The sequence below is a fragment of the Rhinopithecus roxellana genome, chromosome 8 (genome assembly GCF_007565055.1).
Source record: "Rhinopithecus roxellana isolate Shanxi Qingling chromosome 8, ASM756505v1, whole genome shotgun sequence".
NCBI classification, from domain to species: Eukaryota; Metazoa; Chordata; class Mammalia; order Primates; family Cercopithecidae; genus Rhinopithecus; species Rhinopithecus roxellana.
In genome coordinates, this window is record NC_044556.1 from 109,502,939 (window position 1) to 109,524,041 (window position 21,103).

Here is a 21,103-nt window from a genome sequence, read left to right on the forward strand (position 1 = left end):
GCCTACCCCTGGCTTTCAGGATTAGATCAAAGCATAAAACTACTTAGGAATGAAATGAAGGTCCTCATCACATCCAAGGAGTGGGGGAAGAGTGAGCAGAAACTTGACCAGCACATGGTAAAGATAGGTCAGTGATAGATAAGAACTGGGCCAGGCTTATCCAGGAATTCTGTTCTTGGATAAAAAGAGGATACCATGGCAGGGAGACCATGGTAATGATAGTCCCTAACAAAACTGTCCCTTTACATGTGATGGTTGACCTCGACATCTGTGCACAGCCATCATTCTGGGATCTTTGTGATAATCCTGGGAGTCACTGTTTTCCTTCTGGATTGGACTTCTTTCTATCCCAAGTTTTCCTCTTTCTAGTTCCTCTAGCATTTTAACACCTTCTTTGATAGCTTCTTGGAAAAGAGTGCCTTGGAGGTAAAATTTTTGAGATTTGTATGTTTGAAATTGATGATGCTAATCTTTGGCTGGATATAGAATTCTACATTGAATGGGTTTTTCTTCATTAAATGGATTTGGATTTTTCAGGTCTTCAGTGAGAGTTCTGAAGGCCCTCCTCGTCTTCATGTTCCTGGTAATGCTATTGAGATCGTGCAGATCCATTCTGGTTCCCAATCCTTTGTGTCTAACCATTAAATTTTGTTTTCCTGAAACCCTGGACAGTTTTTCCCCCCAGAGTTTGAAATTTCACAATGATTTACCTTGGTATGAGCACATATCTAATGTGTTAGGTACCCGGTGGGCCTTTTCAAAGTAGTGATTTGTATCTTTTGGTTTCAGGAAAATTTCTTGCAATTATTTTGTTTTCTTTTTTTCTCTCCTTTGGAACTCCTTTTATTCATTTTTGTGTTTCTGGACTTGTCTTTACTATTCTTTTTTTTTTTTTTTTTTTTTGTATTTTTAGTAGAGACAGGGTTTTTACCATATTGGCCAGGCTGGTCTTGAACACCTGACCTCAAGTGATCTGCCTGCCTTGGCCTCCCAAATGCTGGGATTACAGGTGCATGCCACCATGCCTGGCTAATTTTTGTATTTTCAGTAGAGATGGTGTTTCACCATGTTGTCCAGGCTGGTCTTGAATGCCTGACCTCAAGTGATCTGCCTGCCTTGGCCTCCCAAAGTGCTGGGATTACAAGTGTGAGCCACTGCACCCAGCCTAATATTCTTATTTTTAACTTATTTTCCATCTCGTCTCTTTGTTCTCTCTGGTAGATTTCTTGAACTTTCTCTTCCAATATTTGTATTGAGTTTCTTATTTCTGTTGTGTTTTAAATTTCCAATAGCTTGTTTTTGTTCTTTGAATATTCTTTTCTAAATAGCATCCTGTTCTTGTTTCAGAGCTCTGAAGATAATAGTGGTAGTTTATTTGAAGTTTTCTTCTCTTTGCATCATCTGTTTTCTCCAAGTTGACATCTGTGTCTGTTCTGGTCTTTGTTTTTGTTAGTAGCTTTTCTCCGTGTCTGATAAACCTTGGCTGTCAGTTCATAACACACATATGCATGGAACTTGTCAACTTTAAACTTGATCACTGGGTAATCCGGGAATCGCCAGCATCAGAGTTTTGGGGATTTTTCTCTCGCACAGGCTTGATTCTTAGGAATAGAGTCTTCAATCTTCTACTTGGGAGGCAAAAGCATCTAGCTGCCAGTTCAGACACCTTCTGTTTACACTCTTTAGAAGGTACATCTCTAAACTCCTGTGGGGACGGAGGGAGGCAGACACTCAGTGGGGAAAACTGAGAGATTGATAGCTTTTCAAACGTATTTTACCCCAGTTCCCCTAATTTTAGTTCCTGCTCCCTCACCCTCATTTCCAGAAGTAACCAGTTCTTTTTGAGGATTCTTTACTCACTACTGTCTTGGGTTCAGTTTTCTAGATCTACTAGATTCTTGCCACTCATCCATCTGCTTCGCAGCTTGCAAAATTTTATTTCCTCTATATCTTTTCCTATTCTTCCTAAGTAGGTGTATGATTGTTTTAACAAATATTTCTTTACTGCAATTTTAATAAGGTTTGAGAGAGAGTAAAGTTAGATGCAGATATACAGTTTGCCTCCTTAACCCAGAAATTTCATTGACATTGGATTAATCAGAAAATAGCAACAGTACTCCCGAGAAACGCATTAATAATATAAATCTCAATGAAATATTGTAATAATCTTTAGAAAGAGAGCGTTACTAAATGTTGAACTATAACACTGATAATTATAGCATATAAGATGTAATACAAACATTGGAGCGAATTAAGTATGCGTGTTTAAATATTAAGGGTGACTTCAAAAGAGTAGAAATTGAATGCATAACTTCCAAACTGATAGAGAGGATGAAAGAATTAGAGGGCAGTCAGTCCAAAAAGACAGAAAAGAAGCATAGAATAATCAGGCTATCTAGAAAACACAAGATAATGGTACTTATAATCATAATAGGCCGGGCGCGGTGGCTTACGCCTGTAATCCCAGCACTTTGGGAGGCCGAGGCAGGCGGATCACGAGGTCAGGAGATCGAGACCATCCTGGCTAACACGGTGAAACCCCGTCTCTACTAAAAATACAAAAAATTAGCCGGGCGAGGTGGCGGGTGCCTGTAGTCCCAGCTACTCAGGAGGCTGAGGCAGGAGAATGGTGTGAACCCGGGAGGTGGAGCTTGCAGTGAGCTGAGATCTGGCCACTGCACTCCAGCCTGGGCGACAGAGCAAGACTGTCTCAAAGAAAAAAAATCATGATAAATGCAACTGGATTAAGCTCACAGTGAAAAGAAATTGAAATTGGACTTCTGAAAAAATCCAGTATTACAGTACATCAACACATTTCTGCCATCTGTACCTTCACATTATAAATCTAACTCTTTCTCATCGTTTTCACATCCATTACCTTAGTCCAAGGCTTGTCATTTCTCCATGAGTGACTGCAGTGGCATTTATTTACTTGCTTTTCAGACAGAATCTCACTCTGTCGCCCAGGTTGGAGTGCAGTGGCATGATCTCCACTCACTGCAACCTTCACCTCCCGGATTCACATGGTTCTCTTGCCTCAGCCAGCCGAGTAGCGGGGATTAAAGGCGCCCGCCAACATGACCACGCCTGACCCAGTACATGCATTTTTAAATATTTGAGATGGTATTCAGTCCCTACTCATTTCGCTAAGTGAGGAAACCCATGAATAAATGTTAGAGTTTTTTTTTATGTCTGTGATCAGTGGTTTAATGTTACATTTATACTGTTGAGACGACTGTGATGTCAAAGTGTGGCAGATACTCCCTAGTAACCGTTAAAATAATGTAATGACACTGCCGAGTCATTTCCTACACTTTGCATCTTGGATGGAAGGTATCCTACTACCCCAGGTGCACCACAAGCCCCAGACGTCCCAGATCTCCATCTGTCATTATTCTTAATTGGTTAAGTATCCTTGGATTTTTTTTTTCTTTGAAACTTCAGAATTGGCTTTTGAGTTAGTAGAACAAGATCCACAGAATCTACACCCTGGTGAAGTGGGAATTTCTGTCAGCCTGTACCTGGACTCTATCATTGAGGTTCTGGAAGAGCTCTGGGACTTTACATCGTTTGGAATTTGACTGTATCAGGTTTCTCAGAGAATGAGACAGGGTGGGAGTAATTATGTTCTTAGTTTGACGTAGTTGGTGATATGAAATGTTTTATCTGTTATTTTTCCTACACATCCTGCCTTTGGGAGATGTGGGAGAATGGAATCAATCTGCTCTAATTTTTGTTTATGTTAGAGGCTGGAATTTAATTATAGAGCTGATGGTACTTTGCAGATTAGTTAGTAAAGGCTACCATCCAGCCATTACTTCTGAGTAGAATTAGGTAAATTTGGGGGAGTGAGGAGAATATTTTGTAAAAAGTGTATACTGAGAGGATTGCTTATTTGTAATTGGTAGAAAGACATTAAACGATGCTAAAACCATGATCAGTAGCAGGAAAACAGGACTCAGGGAAATCTGCAAAAGTGGTTTTTTCTTTATTAGAGAAATAAAATGTGTTTTCTATAGAACAGAAACAATCACGGCAATAGACTAATAAATACGGTTTTATTCAAGATTTCTTATTGTATAGGTAATATCCAGATTACAAAAAAATTTAAATAAATAGGAATTTCCTTTCCAACAATGCCATCACCTTAATATAATCATTGTTAATGTTTTGGTATACTCCCTTCCATATTATTTTTCTGTGTGGGTTTTAACTGGACTGTAGTTTTTTGTTGCTATTGTATTCTTTTTTTTTTAGAGACTGGGTCTCTGTTACCCAGACTGGAGTAGTTTGGCATGATCATAGCTCCCTGCAGTCTTGAACTCCTGGACTCAAGTGATCCTCCCATCTCAGCCTCCCAAATAGCTGGGACTACAGGTATATGCCACTACTCCCAGCTAGTTTTTTTTTTCCGTAGAGACAGGGCCTTGAAGTGTTGCCCAGGCTGGTCTTGAACTCCTGGCCTCAAGTGATCCTCCCACCTCAGCCTCCCAAAGTGCAGGAATTACCAGGTATGAGCATGTGAGCCACCATGCCTGGCAGAACTATAATCTTTTTATTATTTTTTTTTTTTGAGACGGAGTCTCGCTCTGTCACCCGGGCTGGAGTGCAGTGGCCGGATCTCAGCTCACTGCAAGCTCCGCCTCCCGGGTTCACGCCATTCTCCTGCCTCAGCCTCCCGAGTAGCTGGGACTACAGGCGCTCGCCATCTCGCCCGGCTAGTCTTTTGTATTTTTTTAGTAGAGACGGGGTTTCACCGTGTTAGCCAGGATGGTCTCGATCTCCTGACCTCGTGATCCGCCCGTCTCGGCCTCCCAAAGTGCTGGGATGACAGGCTTGAGCCACCGCGCCCGGCCTTTTTTTTTTTTTTTTTTTTGAGACGGAGTCTCACTCTGTTGCCCAGGCTGGAGTGCAGTGGTGCGATCTGGGTCACTGCAAGCTCCGCCTCCTGGATTCACGCCATTCTCGTGCCTCAGCCTCCCCAGTAGCTGGGACTACAGGCGCCCGCCACCACGCCCAGCTAATTTTTTGTATTTTTAGTAGAGACTGGGTTTCACTGTGTTAGCCAGGATGGTCTCGATCTCCTGACCCCATGATCCACCTGCCTCGGCCTCCCAAAGTGCTGGGATTACAGCAGTGAGCCACCGCGCGTGGCCACTATAATCTTATAGTACAATTCAGTAGGTAAAATTCTGAATCTTGCTTTTTTCCACCTAATTATATCACAAATTATGTCTCCATGTTATTACAAAGTTTTCATTATAAAAATGCATGCTGATTAAATTGCACAAGAAAAAAAGGAAGGAAATGATATCTCTTCTGTACATCACTCAGACACAACCAGAATATTTTACCTTTTTTACTCAGTATTAAATAAAAATGATTTTTCCCTTCTGTTATCTAGTTTTTAGAAACCAACATTTTAAGAGAGAAATCCTGTTACAGTATAACATGGATGAAACCTAAGGTATTATGCTAAGCAAAGCAAGCTACAGTTGACCCTTAAACAACATGGGGGTTCAAGGTACTGACCCCCCTGCAGTTGAAAATCGAAGTATAATTTTGCCTCCCCCGAAACTTAAACCAATAGACTACGATTGACTGGAAGCCATATCAATAACATACATGATCAGTTAACAAAGATTTTGTATGTTATATGTGTTTTTTACTGAATTCTTACAACAAAGTAAGCCAGAGTAAAGAAAATACTATTAAGAAAATCATAAGGAAGAGAAAATATATTTACTACCCAACAAGTGGAAGTGGATCTTCATAAAGGTCTCGTCCTCATTGTCTTCACACTGGGTAGGCTGAGGAGGACGAGGAGATGAGGGGTTTGGTCTTGTTCTCCCAGGGTAGCAGAGACAGAAGAAAATCCATGGAGAAGTGGACCCATGGATTTCAAACCCATGTTTGAGGGTCACCTGTAGTTATAAATATTAATGCACAAATACTGCATGATTCCACTTGGGAGGTATCCAAAATAACCCAACTCCTAGAAACAGAAAATAGAGCGGTAGTGGCCAGGGAATGGCGGGGGGGAAAAGTGGAGCTGCTGTTGAGTGAGTATAGAGTTTCAGTTTTGTAAGATGAAAACGTTCTAGAGATCTGTTACACAACAATGTACATGTAGTTATCACTGGTGTACTGTACACTTAAAAATGGTTAAGGTGGGCTGGGCATGGTGGTGCACCCCAATAGTTTCAGCTACTCAGGAGGCTGAGGCTGGAGGATTGCTTGAGGCCAGGAGTTCGGGACCAGCCTGGGCAACATTGTGAGACCCTGTCTCTACAAAAAAAATTTTTAAAAAATTAGCCGAGCTTGGTGCCTTATAGTCCCAGCTACTTGGGAAGCTGAGACCGGAGGATCACTTTTGCACAAGAGTGTAAGGCTGTAGTGAGCTATCATAGCACCACTGCACTCCAGCCTAGGCAAAAAAATAAAAAATAAACCAATAAAGTATACAGAAGGATGTGCATCAGTTATATGCAAATAGTGTGTCATTTTATATAAGGAAGTTAAGCATGTGCAGATTTTGGTATCCATGAGAAGTCTGGGAACCAGTCCACCATGGATACAGAGGGACACCCATAGTAATGTCATTAGTATTTTCCTTGCCAATATTCTGCTCTAATAGGAGTGTAATTGCTTCCTCATATTTAATTATATGGCAATAACCATATTAATAAATAGAAACATAATATTCCATGAAATGAATATTCCATATTACATATCCATTCATCTATTGGTAAAGGTTGCTAACAATTTTTAATATCATGGATACCACATGATAAACATCATTTGGATAAAGTATAGGCCTTTTCAGATGTCAGAGGGCCTTGTGAAGCAAGCCATGGCAGTGATGGGTTACTGAAGGGTTTTAAATGAGAATAACATGACGAGATTTGCATTTTATTTTATTTTAATTCGTACTTGTTTTTATTGAATGAGATTGTACTTTAGACAAACCAGTCTGATGGTAGTAAGAAGTTAGATTGGAGTACTTTATAGTCATCCTTTCCGTGGGTCATATCTGACAGCTTGGAGCCCTTTGTACATTTGGGTAATTTTTTCCTAAATGCTTTTATTTATCTCTTTTATTCAGTAAAACTTAATTGCCATGTCTCTATTATGCTGTGGTCAGAATGTATGAGCCCCTCCAAAATTCACATGTTGGAGCTTAACCCCCAATGAGATAGTATTAAGAGGTGGAGCCTTCAGGGGGCAATTAAGTCAAGAGGGTAGATCCATCATGAACAGGATGAGCAATGCTATAAAAGGGCTGGAGAGAATGAGCTAGGCCCCTTTTTGCCCTGGCGTCCCTTCCGCCATGTTAGGACACAGTGCTCATGCCCTCTGGAGGCCACAACATTCAAGGCCCCATCTTGGAAGCAGAGACCAGGCCTTCACCAGACACCAAGCCTGCTGGTACCCTGATCTGGGACTTCCCAGCCTCCATAACTGCAATACATGTATGCTGTTTATACATTATCCAGTCTAAGGTACTTCGTCATAGTAGCACAACTGGACTCAGACTGAAATTGATCTTTGTGGGATTGTTGCTGTAACAAATACCTGAAAATGTGGAAGTGGCTTTGGAACTGGATAATGGGTAGAGGCTGGAAGACTGAGGTGTGTGCTAGAAAAGCCTGGATTGCTGTGAACAGAGCACTCATGGTGATTCTGGTGAGGCTTAGAGAAGAGATCTGTAGAGAGAGCCTCAATCTTCTTAGAGATTATCTAGGTAGACAAGAACAGAATGTTGGTAGAAATATGGATGGTAAAGCCAGTTGTGTTGAGGTCACAGACATAAATGAGGGATGAGGTATTGGAATCTGGAGGAAAGGACATCGTTGCTATAACATGGCAAGGAACTTGTCTGAATTGTGTCTGCACCTGTGCTTTATGGAAGGCAGAACTTAGAAATAATGAACCTTGGATATTGAAATTGTCAAAGAGTTTCTAAAAGTGGTAAGTTCCTGGCATTGACAGTTTTACACATTGCTAATAGCAGTAAAAAATGGTGGTATTCATACTCCCTTCCTGGAGGGCATTTTAGCAATACTTATCAACAGGCTAAAAAAAAAATGTACAAGCTCTTTGATCAGTTTCTGGAGGAGATACTGTTATTGGGAACAAACACAAAGATTTTACTTCAAAGGTGTTAGTCACACTGTTGTTTGTAACAACTGGAAACAACCTGAGTGTCCGTTAGCACAAAAATGGTTCAACAAACCTTGGTCTGTCTGTGGACTGGAGTGCTGTGCCGTCATTACAAGTATGTTGTAAAAGACTGATGCCACCACACACCTATGAGAGGGGATGAAATCCAAAGCACTGACAACAACAAATGCCGACAAGAAAGTGGAGTAGCAGGAACTCTCCTTCCCCGCTGGTGAGGACGGTGCGGCACTCTCTTACCACGTGACCCAGCAGTCACTCTCCTTTCACTTGTGCGAAGGAATTGAAAGTTATGGCCACATGAACACCTGCACACGGCTGTTCACAGCAGCTTCGTTCGTAATTACGGCCACACGAACACCTGCACACGGCTCTTCACAGCAGCTTCGTTCGTAATTACGGCCACACGAACACCTGCACACGGCTGTTCACAGCAGCTTCGTTCGTAATTACGGCCACACGAACACCTGCACACGGCTCTTCACAGCAGCTTCGTTCGTAATTACGGCCACACGAACGCCTGCACACGGCTGTTCACAGCAGCTTCGTTCGTAATTACGGCCACACGAACGCCTGCACACGGCTCTTCACAGCAGCTTCGTTCGTAATTACGGCCACACGAACGCCTGCACACGGCTCTTCACAGCAGCTTCGTTCGTAATTACGGCCACACGAACGCCTGCACACGGCTCTTCACAGCAGCTTCGTTCGTAATTACGGCCACACGAACGCCTGCACACGGCTGTTCACAGCAGCTTCGTTCGTAATTACGGCCACACGAACGCCTGCACACGGCTGTTCACAGCAGCTTCGTTCGTAATTACGGCCACACGAACGCCTGCACACGGCTCTTCACAGCAGCTTCGTTCGTAATTACGGCCACACGAACGCCTGCACACGGCTCTTCACAGCAGCTTCGTTCGTAATTACGGCCACACGAACGCCTGCACACGGCTCTTCACAGCAGCTTCGTTCGTAATTACGGCCACACGAACGCCTGCACACGGCTCTTCACAGCAGCTTCGTTCGTAATTACGGCCACACGAACGCCTGCACACGGCTCTTCACAGCAGCTTCGTTCGTAATTACGGCCACACGAACGCCTGCACACGGCTGCTCACAGCAGCTTCGTTCGTAATTACGGCCACACGAACGCCTGCACACGGCTGCTCACAGCAGCTTCGTTCGTAATTACGGCCACACGAACGCCTGCACACGGCTGCTCACAGCAGCTTCGTTCGTAATTACGGCCACACGAACGCCTGCACACGGCTGGTCACAGCAGCTTCGTTCGTAATTACGGCCACACGGACGCCTGCACACGGATGCTCACAGCAGCTTCGTTCGTAATTACGGCCACACGGACGCCTGCACACGGCTGTTCACAGCAGCTTCGTTCGTAATTACGGCCACACGAACACCTGCACACGGCTCTTCACAGCAGCTTCGTTCGTAATTACGGCCACACGAACACCTGCACACGGCTCTTCACAGCAGCTTCGTTCGTAATTACGGCCACACGAACACCTGCACACGGCTCTTCACAGCAGCTTCGTTCGTAATTACGGCCACACGAACGCCTGCACACGGCTCTTCACAGCAGCTTCGTTCGTAATTACGGCCACACGAACGCCTGCACACGGCTCTTCACAGCAGCTTCGTTCGTAACGGCCACACGAACGCCTGCACACGGCTGCTCACAGCAGCTTCGTTCGTAATTACGGCCACACGGACGCCTGCACACGGCTGGTCACAGCAGCTTCGTTCGTAATTACGGCCACACGAACGCCTGCACACGGCTGGTCACAGCAGCTTCGTTCGTAATTACGGCCACACGAACGCCTGCACACGGCTGGTCACAGCAGCTTCGTTCGTAATTACGGCCACACGAACGCCTGCACACGGCTGGTCACAGCAGCTTCGTTCGTAATTACGGCCACACGAACGCCTGCACACGGCTGGTCACAGCAGCTTCGTTCGTAATTACGGCCACACGAACGCCTGCACACGGCTGTTCACAGCAGCTTCGTTCGTAATTACGGCCACACGAACGCCTGCACACGGCTCTTCACAGCAGCTTCGTTCGTAATTACGGCCACACGAACGCCTGCACACGGCTGGTCACAGCAGCTTCGTTCGTAATTACGGCCACACGAACGCCTGCACACGGCTCGTCACAGCAGCTTCGTTCGTAATTACGGCCACACGAACGCCTGCACACGGCTCTTCACAGCAGCTTCGTTCGTAATTACGGCCACACGGACGCCTGCACACGGCTGCTCACAGCAGCTTCGTTCGTAATTACGGCCACACGGACGCCTGCACACGGCTGGTCACAGCAGCTTCGTTCGTAATTACGGCCACACGGACGCCTGCACACGGATGCTCACAGCAGCTTCGTTCGTAATTACGGCCACACGAACGCCTGCACACGGCTGCTCACAGCAGCTTCGTTCGTAATTACGGCCACACGGACGCCTGCACACGGCTGCTCACAGCAGCTTCGTTCGTAATTACGGCCACACGGACGCCTGCACACGGCTGCTCACAGCAGCTTCGTTCGTAATTACGGCCACACGGACGCCTGCACACGGCTGCTCACAGCAGCTTCGTTCGTAATTACGGCCACACGGACGCCTGCACACGGATGCTCACAGCAGCTTCGTTTGTAATTACGGCCACACGGACGCCTGCACACGGCTGCTCACAGCAGCTTCGTTCGTAATTACGGCCACACGGACACCTGCACACGGATGCTCACAGCAGCTTCATTCGTAACCGGCAAAACTCGGAAGCAACCAGATGTCCTTTAGTAGGTGAATGAATAAATCAGCTGTGGTACATCCAGACAATGGAGTATTATTCAGCACTAAAATGAGTCATCAAGCCATGAAAATACATGGAAGAAACCTTTTTTATTTCTTTTTTGAGATAGGGTCTCACTCTGTCACCTAGGCTGGAGTGCCAGTTCTCCCATCTCAGCTTCCCAAGCAGCTGGGGTTACAGGCACATGCCATGCCGAGCTAATTTTTTAAATTTTTGTGGAGATGGGCTTTCGCCATGTTGCCCAAGCTGATCTCAAACTCCTGGCCTCAAGTGAGCCTCCCACCTTGGCCTCCCAAAGCGCTGGGATTACAAGCATGAACCCCCACAGCTGGCCTCAGAGGAGTTTGAGGGCAGTGAAACTCCTTTGTGTGATACCATCATGGTGGAGACTTGTTGTTATGCATTTGTCCAAATCCATTGAATGTACAGCACCAAGAGCGAAATGGTTTGAATATTTGCCCCTGCCCAAATCTCATGTTAAAATGTAATCCTCAGTGTCAGAGATGGGACCTGGTAGGAGGTGTTTGAATCATGGGCGAAGATCCCTCATGCATGGCTTGGGTCATCCCCTTGGTGATAAATGACTTCACACAAGCTCTGAGTTCACACAAGCTCTGGTCATTTAAAACTGCGTGGCTCCTCCCTCCGCACTCTCTCTCTTGCTCCTGTTCTGGCCTTGTGATGTGCCTGTTGTCCCTTCACCTTCCACCATGACTGGAAGCTTCCTGAGGCCTCCCAAGAAACCAGGCAGATGCCAGCACCATGCTTCCTGTACAGCCTGCACAACTGTGAGCCAATTAAACCTCTTTTCTTTATAAATTACCCGGTCTCAAGTGTTTATAGCAATACAAGAACAGCCTAATACAAAGAATGAAGCCTAATGTAAACTATGAACTTTGGGTAATAAAGAGATATCAATGTAGTTTTATTTATTTTTTATTTTTTTTGAGACAGAATCTCACTCTGTTGCCCAGGCTGGAGTGTAGTGGCGTGATCTTGGTTCACTGCAACCTCTGCCTCCCAGGTTCAAGTGTTTCTCCTGTCTCAGCCTCCCGAGTAGCTGGGATTACAGGCATGCACAACCACACCCAGCTAATTTTTATAATTTTAGTAGAGATGTGGTTTCACCACGTTGGCCAGGCTGGTCTCAAACTCCTGGCCTCAGGTAATCTGACCACCTCGGCCTCCCAAAGTGCTTGGATTACAGGCCTGAGCTACTGCCCCTGGCCAGCTTCATTAATTTTTAACATATGTACCACTGTGGTGGGGATGCTGATTGTAGGGGAGGCTGGGGATGGGGAGAGCAACCCAGGGGAGGGGGTGTGGTATGTGGGAACTGTCTGGACATTCTACTCAATTTTCCTGTGAACCTAAAACTACTCTTAACAATCTCAAGTTTATTAATTAAAAAAAAAGACTAATGGCTTGATAAGATGTTCACAGTGTGTTAAGTAAAAAATAAATAAAAAGAGGCTAGAATTCTATTTCTTGCTAAAATATATATACACACATATATAATACATACACAAATATAATATGTGGATATAGCATTGTATTAATAAATATAAAACTAAAGCGCAGCTCTCCAGCACTGCGTATACAGAAGGGACCTGTAGATGACAGGATCAAAGCCCAGAGTGATTTGTATTCTTTGTGCTCTTGTGTGCTTTTCACTGTTCCACAAAGAACATGTATTATTATTATCTCTGTAACAAGAACAAGAAGAAAAGAAAACTGCATTGTATCATTCAAAAAGTTGTCTAGTGGTCACAAAGACACTATTGAAGATGCATGTTGAAAGTTTGACTGAAGTTGGTTTTTGCAATGTAAAAATAAAGAGTGATATTTTTAAATTAACGTTGTTACATACGTGATCTTAAATATATCTGTGGACGTAGTAAAGTGTATATATTTAACTTGACCAAATCTCCTTTAGGGGATTTTCTTATTAGGGAAAGGAGGCTCACTTTTTTTCATCACTATATTCAGATATTTATTGTGTTAACCACTGCTCCTTTGCTTAAATTAATTGCAACCCAGAATAAAGCTTTTCCTCCAATCATATTGCAACACAGCTTTCCATCGTTGTTTTTGGTCTGAGTGGGGTTGAAGAGTACGTTAGTGAGGTGACTGTTCCAACACCTGCTGCCTCTATCAAATACAAGAAAACTCTACTTGGCGTGGGGAGCGTCACTCACAGTTCAGTAGAGAAACTGGAGCTGGAGAAGATGAAGCAATTAGTGTAGCTGGTGCCCCTGAAGCCCCACCCTCAGATTTTTCAACAGGGAAATTAATGGCCTGACAGGCACTGATGCAACCTTTCCCCCGTCTCTTCAAATTGGAGAAACTCTCAGTTGGAAGGGACCTTACTAAGTACCGGATTTAGCCACCTGTTGATTCTTAGACTCTCTGATGATTCATCTATTTTTAACACTTGCACTGAAATAGGCAAGGAATTTATAACCCAGAAGGCGCGTGTAGTCTCATGGTTGCACAATAGCCTCTGGAATCTTTAGAATAAATAATTTTTCCAAAGTAAGTGGCTTTAAAATTTTTTCTTTGTAAAGACAACATTTTTGGTAAATGCCAATTTTTGTGATTTTATTCTATTCAAGGTAGAGAAATATTTTCTAAATTGTGTTTATGTTTTGGTTTTGAAACATAGTTTATGTCAAAATTTGTATATATACTATTTAGAGCCTAATGTGAACTATCTCATGGTTTTTATATTTTTTACTACAAATAGTTTTTAAAAATTCGCATGTATATCTCATTTGGTGACCTAGAACTAGTTGAAATGTAGATGCTTTATAAACCATCTTAACTACTGACATTGTCTTGTTTTTTGTGAAGCATGAAATAGTTCAGTTTATTGACTGATCGTTGTGTCACTGGGGAAAAATGAATTTTCACGGTGTGTTTTATTGTGCCTATTCAGTGGGTTCAGCATTAAAATAAATAATGCTGTTATGAGAAAAGAGATGGCCTGATGATTTCTCGATGGAAATGGAAGAACTCCAGGCTGTGATCCCATCAAAACACCTGACTGACTCTGACGCCCTCAGATAGGCACTTAACCTCTCCGTGCCTGTATTTCCTCAAATCCAAAATGGATTAAGAAAATTGATTTAGACCAAAGTAGAGTGAGAAGCACAGCATTTGCCACATGCTTTGAGGCTGAGATAAATGTTCATGTTATTAAAAAGTCCCACCATATTTATTGAGATGGCTCCATATTGGGGAAGAGGAAGCAGAGAGACTGTGGCGTGCCCGAAGGCACTGTGTTAGCCTCCAGAATTTGGGCCCCTTTGTGTGGCAATGAAGGCAGTATATTTTCTCTAGGTCACCTACTCCACCTTAATTCTTTGGAGGAGGAGAAGCCAGGCGTATCAGGGCCTTGGTTTTCCAGGTGAGCATCTGCTGGCACACTATGAAGATGAATTCCCTGCAAATGGTACTTTTAGCAGGCTACACTCGAGGGGTCTTCCGGCGAAGACATTTTTCCTTTACGTTCATAAATGCTGCCTGGGTTACTTTTAAATTACTACTCCACATTGGCCCTTCTCTTAGAAGAAACAAACTAGATTTAACTTACTTTGCCTCATTCGTGTTTGCAGTAACAGGATGTATTTGTTTTGTGAATTTCTTCTGTCTTTTGAAGGGAGGGATGTGGAGTTTGGTGGATATTTGTTACTCTCGCCTTTTTTTCAGTCCAAAGAGGCCATGTGGGGAAACAGCAGAGGTGGAGGCATCACTGCTAACCCACATACCCTGTCCTCTAGACATGGGGTGAGGCAACAAGGGGTGAGGGAGAAGGTATTAAATGTGCCTAGCAATTCCATACATTATCATATTGAATTGCCACATTCCATGTGGCATTTTACAGATAGGTGACAGAGGCAAACATCTGTATAAACAGGTGGGTCTACATGGTGGGTCAGTGAGGATGTGCCTGAAATTTCAGCACCGGTGATTGAGTCTTTTAGGAAAAAGTGTCATTACATGTCATAGAACCAGAAGTGTGTACACTGCTGGTAGAAATCATCATCATCATCATCATCATCATCATCATCATCATCATCATCGACTCTCACAGTTCACAGAGCACCTTCGTATCTCATGGAGCATCATCATCATCGACTTTCACAGTTCACAAAGCACCTTCATATCTCAGGGAACATTGTCATCATCGTCATCATCATCTACTCTCACAGTTCACAAAGCACCTTTGTATCTCATGGAACCTTCACAACCATCCTGTAGGTTACTGTTCCCCCTGTATTAGACATGAGCATGCTGAAGCTAGAGGATGAATTTTAATAACATTCTTTTTTTTTTTTTTTTTTTTTTTTGAGACAGAGTCTCGCTGTGTCGCCCAGGCTAGAGTGCAGTGGCCAGATCTCAGCTCACTGCAAGCTCCGCCTCCCGGGTTTACGCCATTCTCCTGCCTCAGCCTCTGGAGTAGCTGGGACTACAGGCGCCCGCCACCTTGCCCGGCTAGTTTTTTGTATTTTTAGTAGAGAGGGGGTTTCACCGTGTTAGCCAGGATGGTCTCGATTTCCTGACTTCGTGATCCGCCCGTCTCGGCCTCCCAAAGTGCTGGGATTACAGGCTTGAGCCACCGCGCCCGGCTAATAACATTCTTAACTATTATTGGTTTAACATGGGGAATATGTTGTGATTTTTCTCTATAAGAAAGGTAATGTCTTTTTAAACTATTTATCTATATATTTGCTTTTCATACCTAGTCCTGTAGAATCTATTTTTTAAAAAAGATTCTGACCAATACAGAAAGAAGTCAAGTGAATTTTCCCAACACGACTTTGATTTAAGTGAAGAAATGCAATGACTTTGTAGTCTTTTCAAACATGTCTGATATAATGTACGGAATCTTTCTTGAATTCATTTCAGTATCATTGAGTTTCCTCCTGGAGAAAATAGGTTCAGATTGCACCATTTTTTCTGCACTTCTGCATCAACTCTGTGAAATACAGTTTTTTTTTTTTTTTTTTGAGACAGAATCTTGCTCTGAAGTGGAGTCGTGTGATCTCGGCTCACTGCACCCTTCATCTCCTGGGTTCAAGAGATCCTCCTGCCTCAGCTTCCTGAGTAGCTGGGACCACAGGTGCGCACCACCATGCCCAGCTAATTTTTGTGTTTTTAGTATAGATGGGATTTTGTCATGTTGGCCAGGATGGTCTCAAACTCCTGACCTCAGGAGATCCACCCACCTTGGCCACCCGAAGTGCTGGGATTACAGGTGTGAAATACAGTTCTGAATTCTGAGTATCTGCTCTGCTTGATGATAGTGATTCAAACTTGATCAGATTTCTGCTTGATGATAGTGATTCAAAGTCTTTGGATAAAAATATGTCATATATATTTAGAATATATGTTAGTTATAATGTTTGCCAGAGTCTCTTTGATAGTACACCACACAGAGTGGCTTAAACAATAGAAATTTATTGTCTCACAGTTCTCAAGGCTGAAAGTTTAAGATCAAGGTATCAGCATGATTAAACATCTACCCTATACTTCTTAGTTCTTTTTTATGACATTGGAATATACCATATTTGAAAAATGCATTTTAGAAAAACTAATGGAATACAAAAAAGTTTGGAGTTTAGTGACTAATAATATATTAATATTGATTCATTAGTTATGACAAGTGTGCCATAATAATGTAAGAGTTAATGATAGATGAATTATATCACAAATGAAATTACAAATTATGTTACAAAGCAATAGTAATCAAAACAGTGTGATACTGGCATAAAAACAATCATATAGACTGTTGGAACAGAATAGAAAGCCTATAAATGAAGCCCTGCATAAATGGTCAGCTAATCCTCAGCAAGAGTGCCAAGAATACCCCATAGGGAAAGGATAGTGTCTTCAGTAAGTGGTGATAGGAAAACTGTTATTTACATGAAGAGAATGAAATTGGATCCTTATCTCACACCATACACAAAAATCAACTCAAACTGTATCAGAGATTTAAATGTGAGACTTGGAGCCATAAAACTAGAAGAAAACATAGGGAAAATGCTCTTTGACATTGGTCTGGGCAATGATTTTTTGGATATGATACCAAAAGCACAGGCAACAAAAGCAAAAATAAACAAGTGGGACTACATCAAACTAAAAAGTTCCTGCATGCAAAAGAAACAAGCAGCAAAATGTAAAGGCAACCTATGGAATGGGAGAAAATATTGCAAACCATACATTTGATAAGGGGTTAATATTCCAATACATATAAGGAACTCAGACAACTCAGTTGCAAAAACAAAAACGACCTAATTAAAAAAAAAATGGAAAAAAGGACCTGACATTTTTTCAAAGGAGACATACAAATGTCCAACAGGTATATGAACATCATTGTTCATCAAGGAAATGCAAACCAAAACCACAATGAGATATCACCTCGCACCTATTATAATGGCTACTATCAAAAAGACAAAAGTGTTGATGAGGGTGTGGAGAAAAAGGAACCTGTCGGTGGGAATGTAAATTGGCACAGACACTATGGAAAACACTATGGAGGTTTCTCAAGAAACTAAAAATAGAATTACCATATCATCCAACAATCCCACTTCTGGGTATAAATCCCAAAAGAAATAAAATCAGAATCTCTAAGAGCTAGCTATATTGCTGTGTTTATTGCAGCATTATTCACAGTAACTAAGATACGGAAACAACGTATCTATAGACAAATGAGTGGATAAACAAAAGGTGTGTGTATATGTACATATGTAATGGAATATTATTCAGCCTTAAAAAAGGAGGTCCTGCTATTTGCAACAACATGGATGAACTTGGAGGACATTATGCTAAGTGAAATAAGCTAGACACAGAAAGACAAATACTGCATGATCTCTGTTACATTTTCAAAAGTCAAGCTCATGGAAACAGAATAGATGGGTAGTTAACCAGACGTGAGGGTAGGGGAGATGGAAAAATGTTGGTCAAAGGGTACAAGCTTTCAGTGATAAGAAAAACAATTTCTGATGTACAGCGTGGTGACTATGGTTAATAATTATTCTATACTTGAAATTTACTAAGAGAGTAGATCTCAAGTGTTCTCCCCACACATACAAAAAAGGTAACTAGTGAGTCGATGGATATGTTAATAAGGCTGTGTGGTAATCGTTTCACAAGGTGTATGTATGTCAAAACGTCGTGTGGTACACCTTAAATATATGCAATTTTTATTTGTCCATCATACCTCAATAAGACTGGAAAAAAAATAGAGGAAACTGAGTGACAGGTGTATGGGAACTCTGTATTGTATTTGGAACTTTTCTGTATATCTAAAGCTATTCTAAAATCAAAAGATTATTCAAATATAAACATCCTTTTATAATATAAAATAGTGTCTATATTAAACATTCCATGAATGCTGTACTTGGAATTATTATGTAATTATATGTTTTTAATGCCATTGCTTATACATGTTTTTGTGCTGAAGAACAAATTGGAGATGGCCTCTAGAGGACAGTGTTGGGTCATAGAAAGATGTTAACAATTTCTGCCCAAGTTGAAGATGGTCATAACCATTTTTCTTCTTATTTTCTAACCACAAGGCCTGTTTATTCATTGTCCCTCTTTAAAAACAACAATAACAAAGAACATTTATGACTTGTCCGCTATTCTGACTAGTTGGCTGTTTTGTTTTAACTTATTTTCATGTAATTTTGGTTCCACAAAGATCTGTTAGGCAAGAAAGAATCTGTGGAGTTTGCACCATAATGTTCACATCCCTGAGGGTTTGTGAAAGTCGTGAGGGAACCTGGGGAAGCGATATGAGGCATATATTATGTGTCATTTGTGAGTTCTTCCCTGATGGAGATGGAATTATAGAGTTGAACTTCCTTTGGAACAACAAACAACAGTTTGTAGCTTGATCAGGGTGCATGTAAACTAAAAAGGGGTTTTGATCTTTTGAAGGTTGAGACCGCTGCTCTACAGTGGTTTGTTGGTGGTGGGAAGAAAGGAAAAAAACCACTGCTCTCGCTTCTGGAGCAAATTTCTGGAGTAACCAGAATAGCAGCTCAACATTTTAATTTTAAAATTCCTCCTTTGGAGATAACCTCATGAGATTGACATTGTATTTGTCCGAGGCTCCTGAGTAGGGAGTTGCAGAGTGCTACTCAAGCACATCAGAGCCATGTGAACATTAATTTTCAAAATGCTCGCCTTGGACCTAGAGGCAACTGAGGACAATTGTTCATAAATGGATGGACTCAGAAATCCTGAAGCACACAATTCTGTCACTGAATGCATTGCATTTTCTGCTGAGAGTGGAGTCTGAGGGTTCCACCATGCTAGGTGTGAATCTAGTATAAACATGAAAAAATAGGAGTCATTTGGATGATGGTGTGTTCCACTTAGCAGCAACCTATAGTTTTTCGTTTGCTTGTTTGTTTTTGCTCAAAGAATAAATCTGCCCAAAGCTCATCTGCTGAATTGGGATCTGTGAGCCTTTCAATAGGATTTTTGAAAGGGAGTGGAAAATTTACAGCTCCTTATAGATAGCCTGACATGAAAGTTAAGGTCAATGGTGTTTTGTTCAGCCACTCCATCCAAGTCGAACCCACAGGCAGGGATCTGTTTCACTCTCATTTAATAGTGCTAAGTGCCAAACATTCTCTTTCTCAGGTATAGTCTTCTAACCTCGTGGTGGTGTGAAAGTTCTATTTACCGTGGAGGTACTTAATGCATATTATGATGATTTAGGATGTAGTTGGTCCTTGAGATGGTGATTGGTCCCCTAACCTGGTGCCTCATTCAGGGTTCCTTATCTCAGGGAAAAGCATGACCTTATCCCAGTGGTGTAAGTCAGAATCTTGGGAGTCATCCTTGAATCCTCTGTTTTTTCCATCCTTATTCATAATGAATGCAGGACCAGGTCCTATCAATTTCACTTCTTAAAATATTTTTTGAAGCTATCCATTTCTCTCTCAATGGCCGTCACTCCAATCTACGCCTTTGTCGTATCTGCTTGAACTACCAAAGAAGCTGCCTCACCCTCAACCAGTGTCCTCTTTCAAAACCTGCATCTATGAGACCGTCACTGATTTCCCATTGTTCTCAGGCTAGCAACCTTATCACTGTCATGGACAAGAATGCCCTGCCGTCTTGCCCCTGTCTCTCTCTCTAGCCTCATCTTGAAGCCTTCTCCCTGCCCCTTGTACTCCAGCCTCCTAGCCTCCAATGTGTCAGCGCGGAGTCTCAGCATATTCAGTTTCCTCTAGGTGACTGTCTCTCCCCTGCTGTCTCTGTCTCATTACCTTCTACTCATCCTTTCTAAGTCAGCTGGAGTGTTATTTCCTCATGGATGACTTCCCCGGTCTCCTGGTCTAAGAAGTGTTTTTTCTTTCTTTCTTTATTATTTTTTGAGATGGAGTCTCGCTCTGTCACCCGGACTGGAGTACAGTGGTGCGATCTCGGCTCACTGCAACCTCCACCTCCCAGGTTCAAGTGGTTTTCCTGCCTCAGCCTCCCGTGTAGCTGGGATTACAGGCGTGCACCACTACGTCCATATAATTTTTGTATTTTTAGAAGAGATGGGGGGGGGGGTTTCACCATGTTGGCCAGGATGGTCTCGAACTCCTGACCTCAAGTGATCCACCTGCCTTGGCCTCCCCAAGTGCTGGAATTACAGGCGTGAGCCGCAACGCCCGGCCAAGTGTTCTTTATTGACTGTTCTTACAGACCCATGCTCCTTCCCCTCATTGTGCTTACATCAGTTCACAGTGGATTTGTGTTGCGTTTCTTGATTAATGTCTGTCTCCCTTATCAGAGTATCAGCTGTGTTCAAGTTGAATGATGAAGAGAAGTCTTAAAAAACTAAAGTACCAGCTCTGTGAGCAGGGGTCATGGCCAGCGTGCTCACCATCCAGAGTTTCCAGCACTTGTTACAGTGCTTGGAAAAAGTGGTTGCTGAATACATTTGTTGAATGAATAAATGGCTGTTTACTTATTGAATGTTTAGGTAGAAGAAGAAGAACCCACTGGATACATTCGATTCGAAAAATTTCTTCCGGTGATGACGGAAATACTACTAGAAAGGAGGTAAGTAAGTAAATGCAATTGT

General features: G+C 42.6%; 1 protein-coding gene across 3 annotated transcripts in view; it reads left to right on the forward strand.

Annotated features, from left to right (window-relative positions):
• The window catches only part of EFCAB2 (EF-hand calcium binding domain 2), a 162,951-nt gene that overhangs the window by 104,989 nt on the left and 36,859 nt on the right, over window positions 1-21,103 (forward strand). For all 3 annotated transcript variants that reach the window (XM_030936135.1, XM_010353287.2, XM_030936134.1), the window contains exon 5: window positions 21,002-21,081. In XM_030936135.1, coding sequence (XP_030791995.1) covers window positions 21,002-21,081 — 80 coding nt within the window. The remainder of the gene's footprint in view (window positions 1-21,001; window positions 21,082-21,103) is intronic.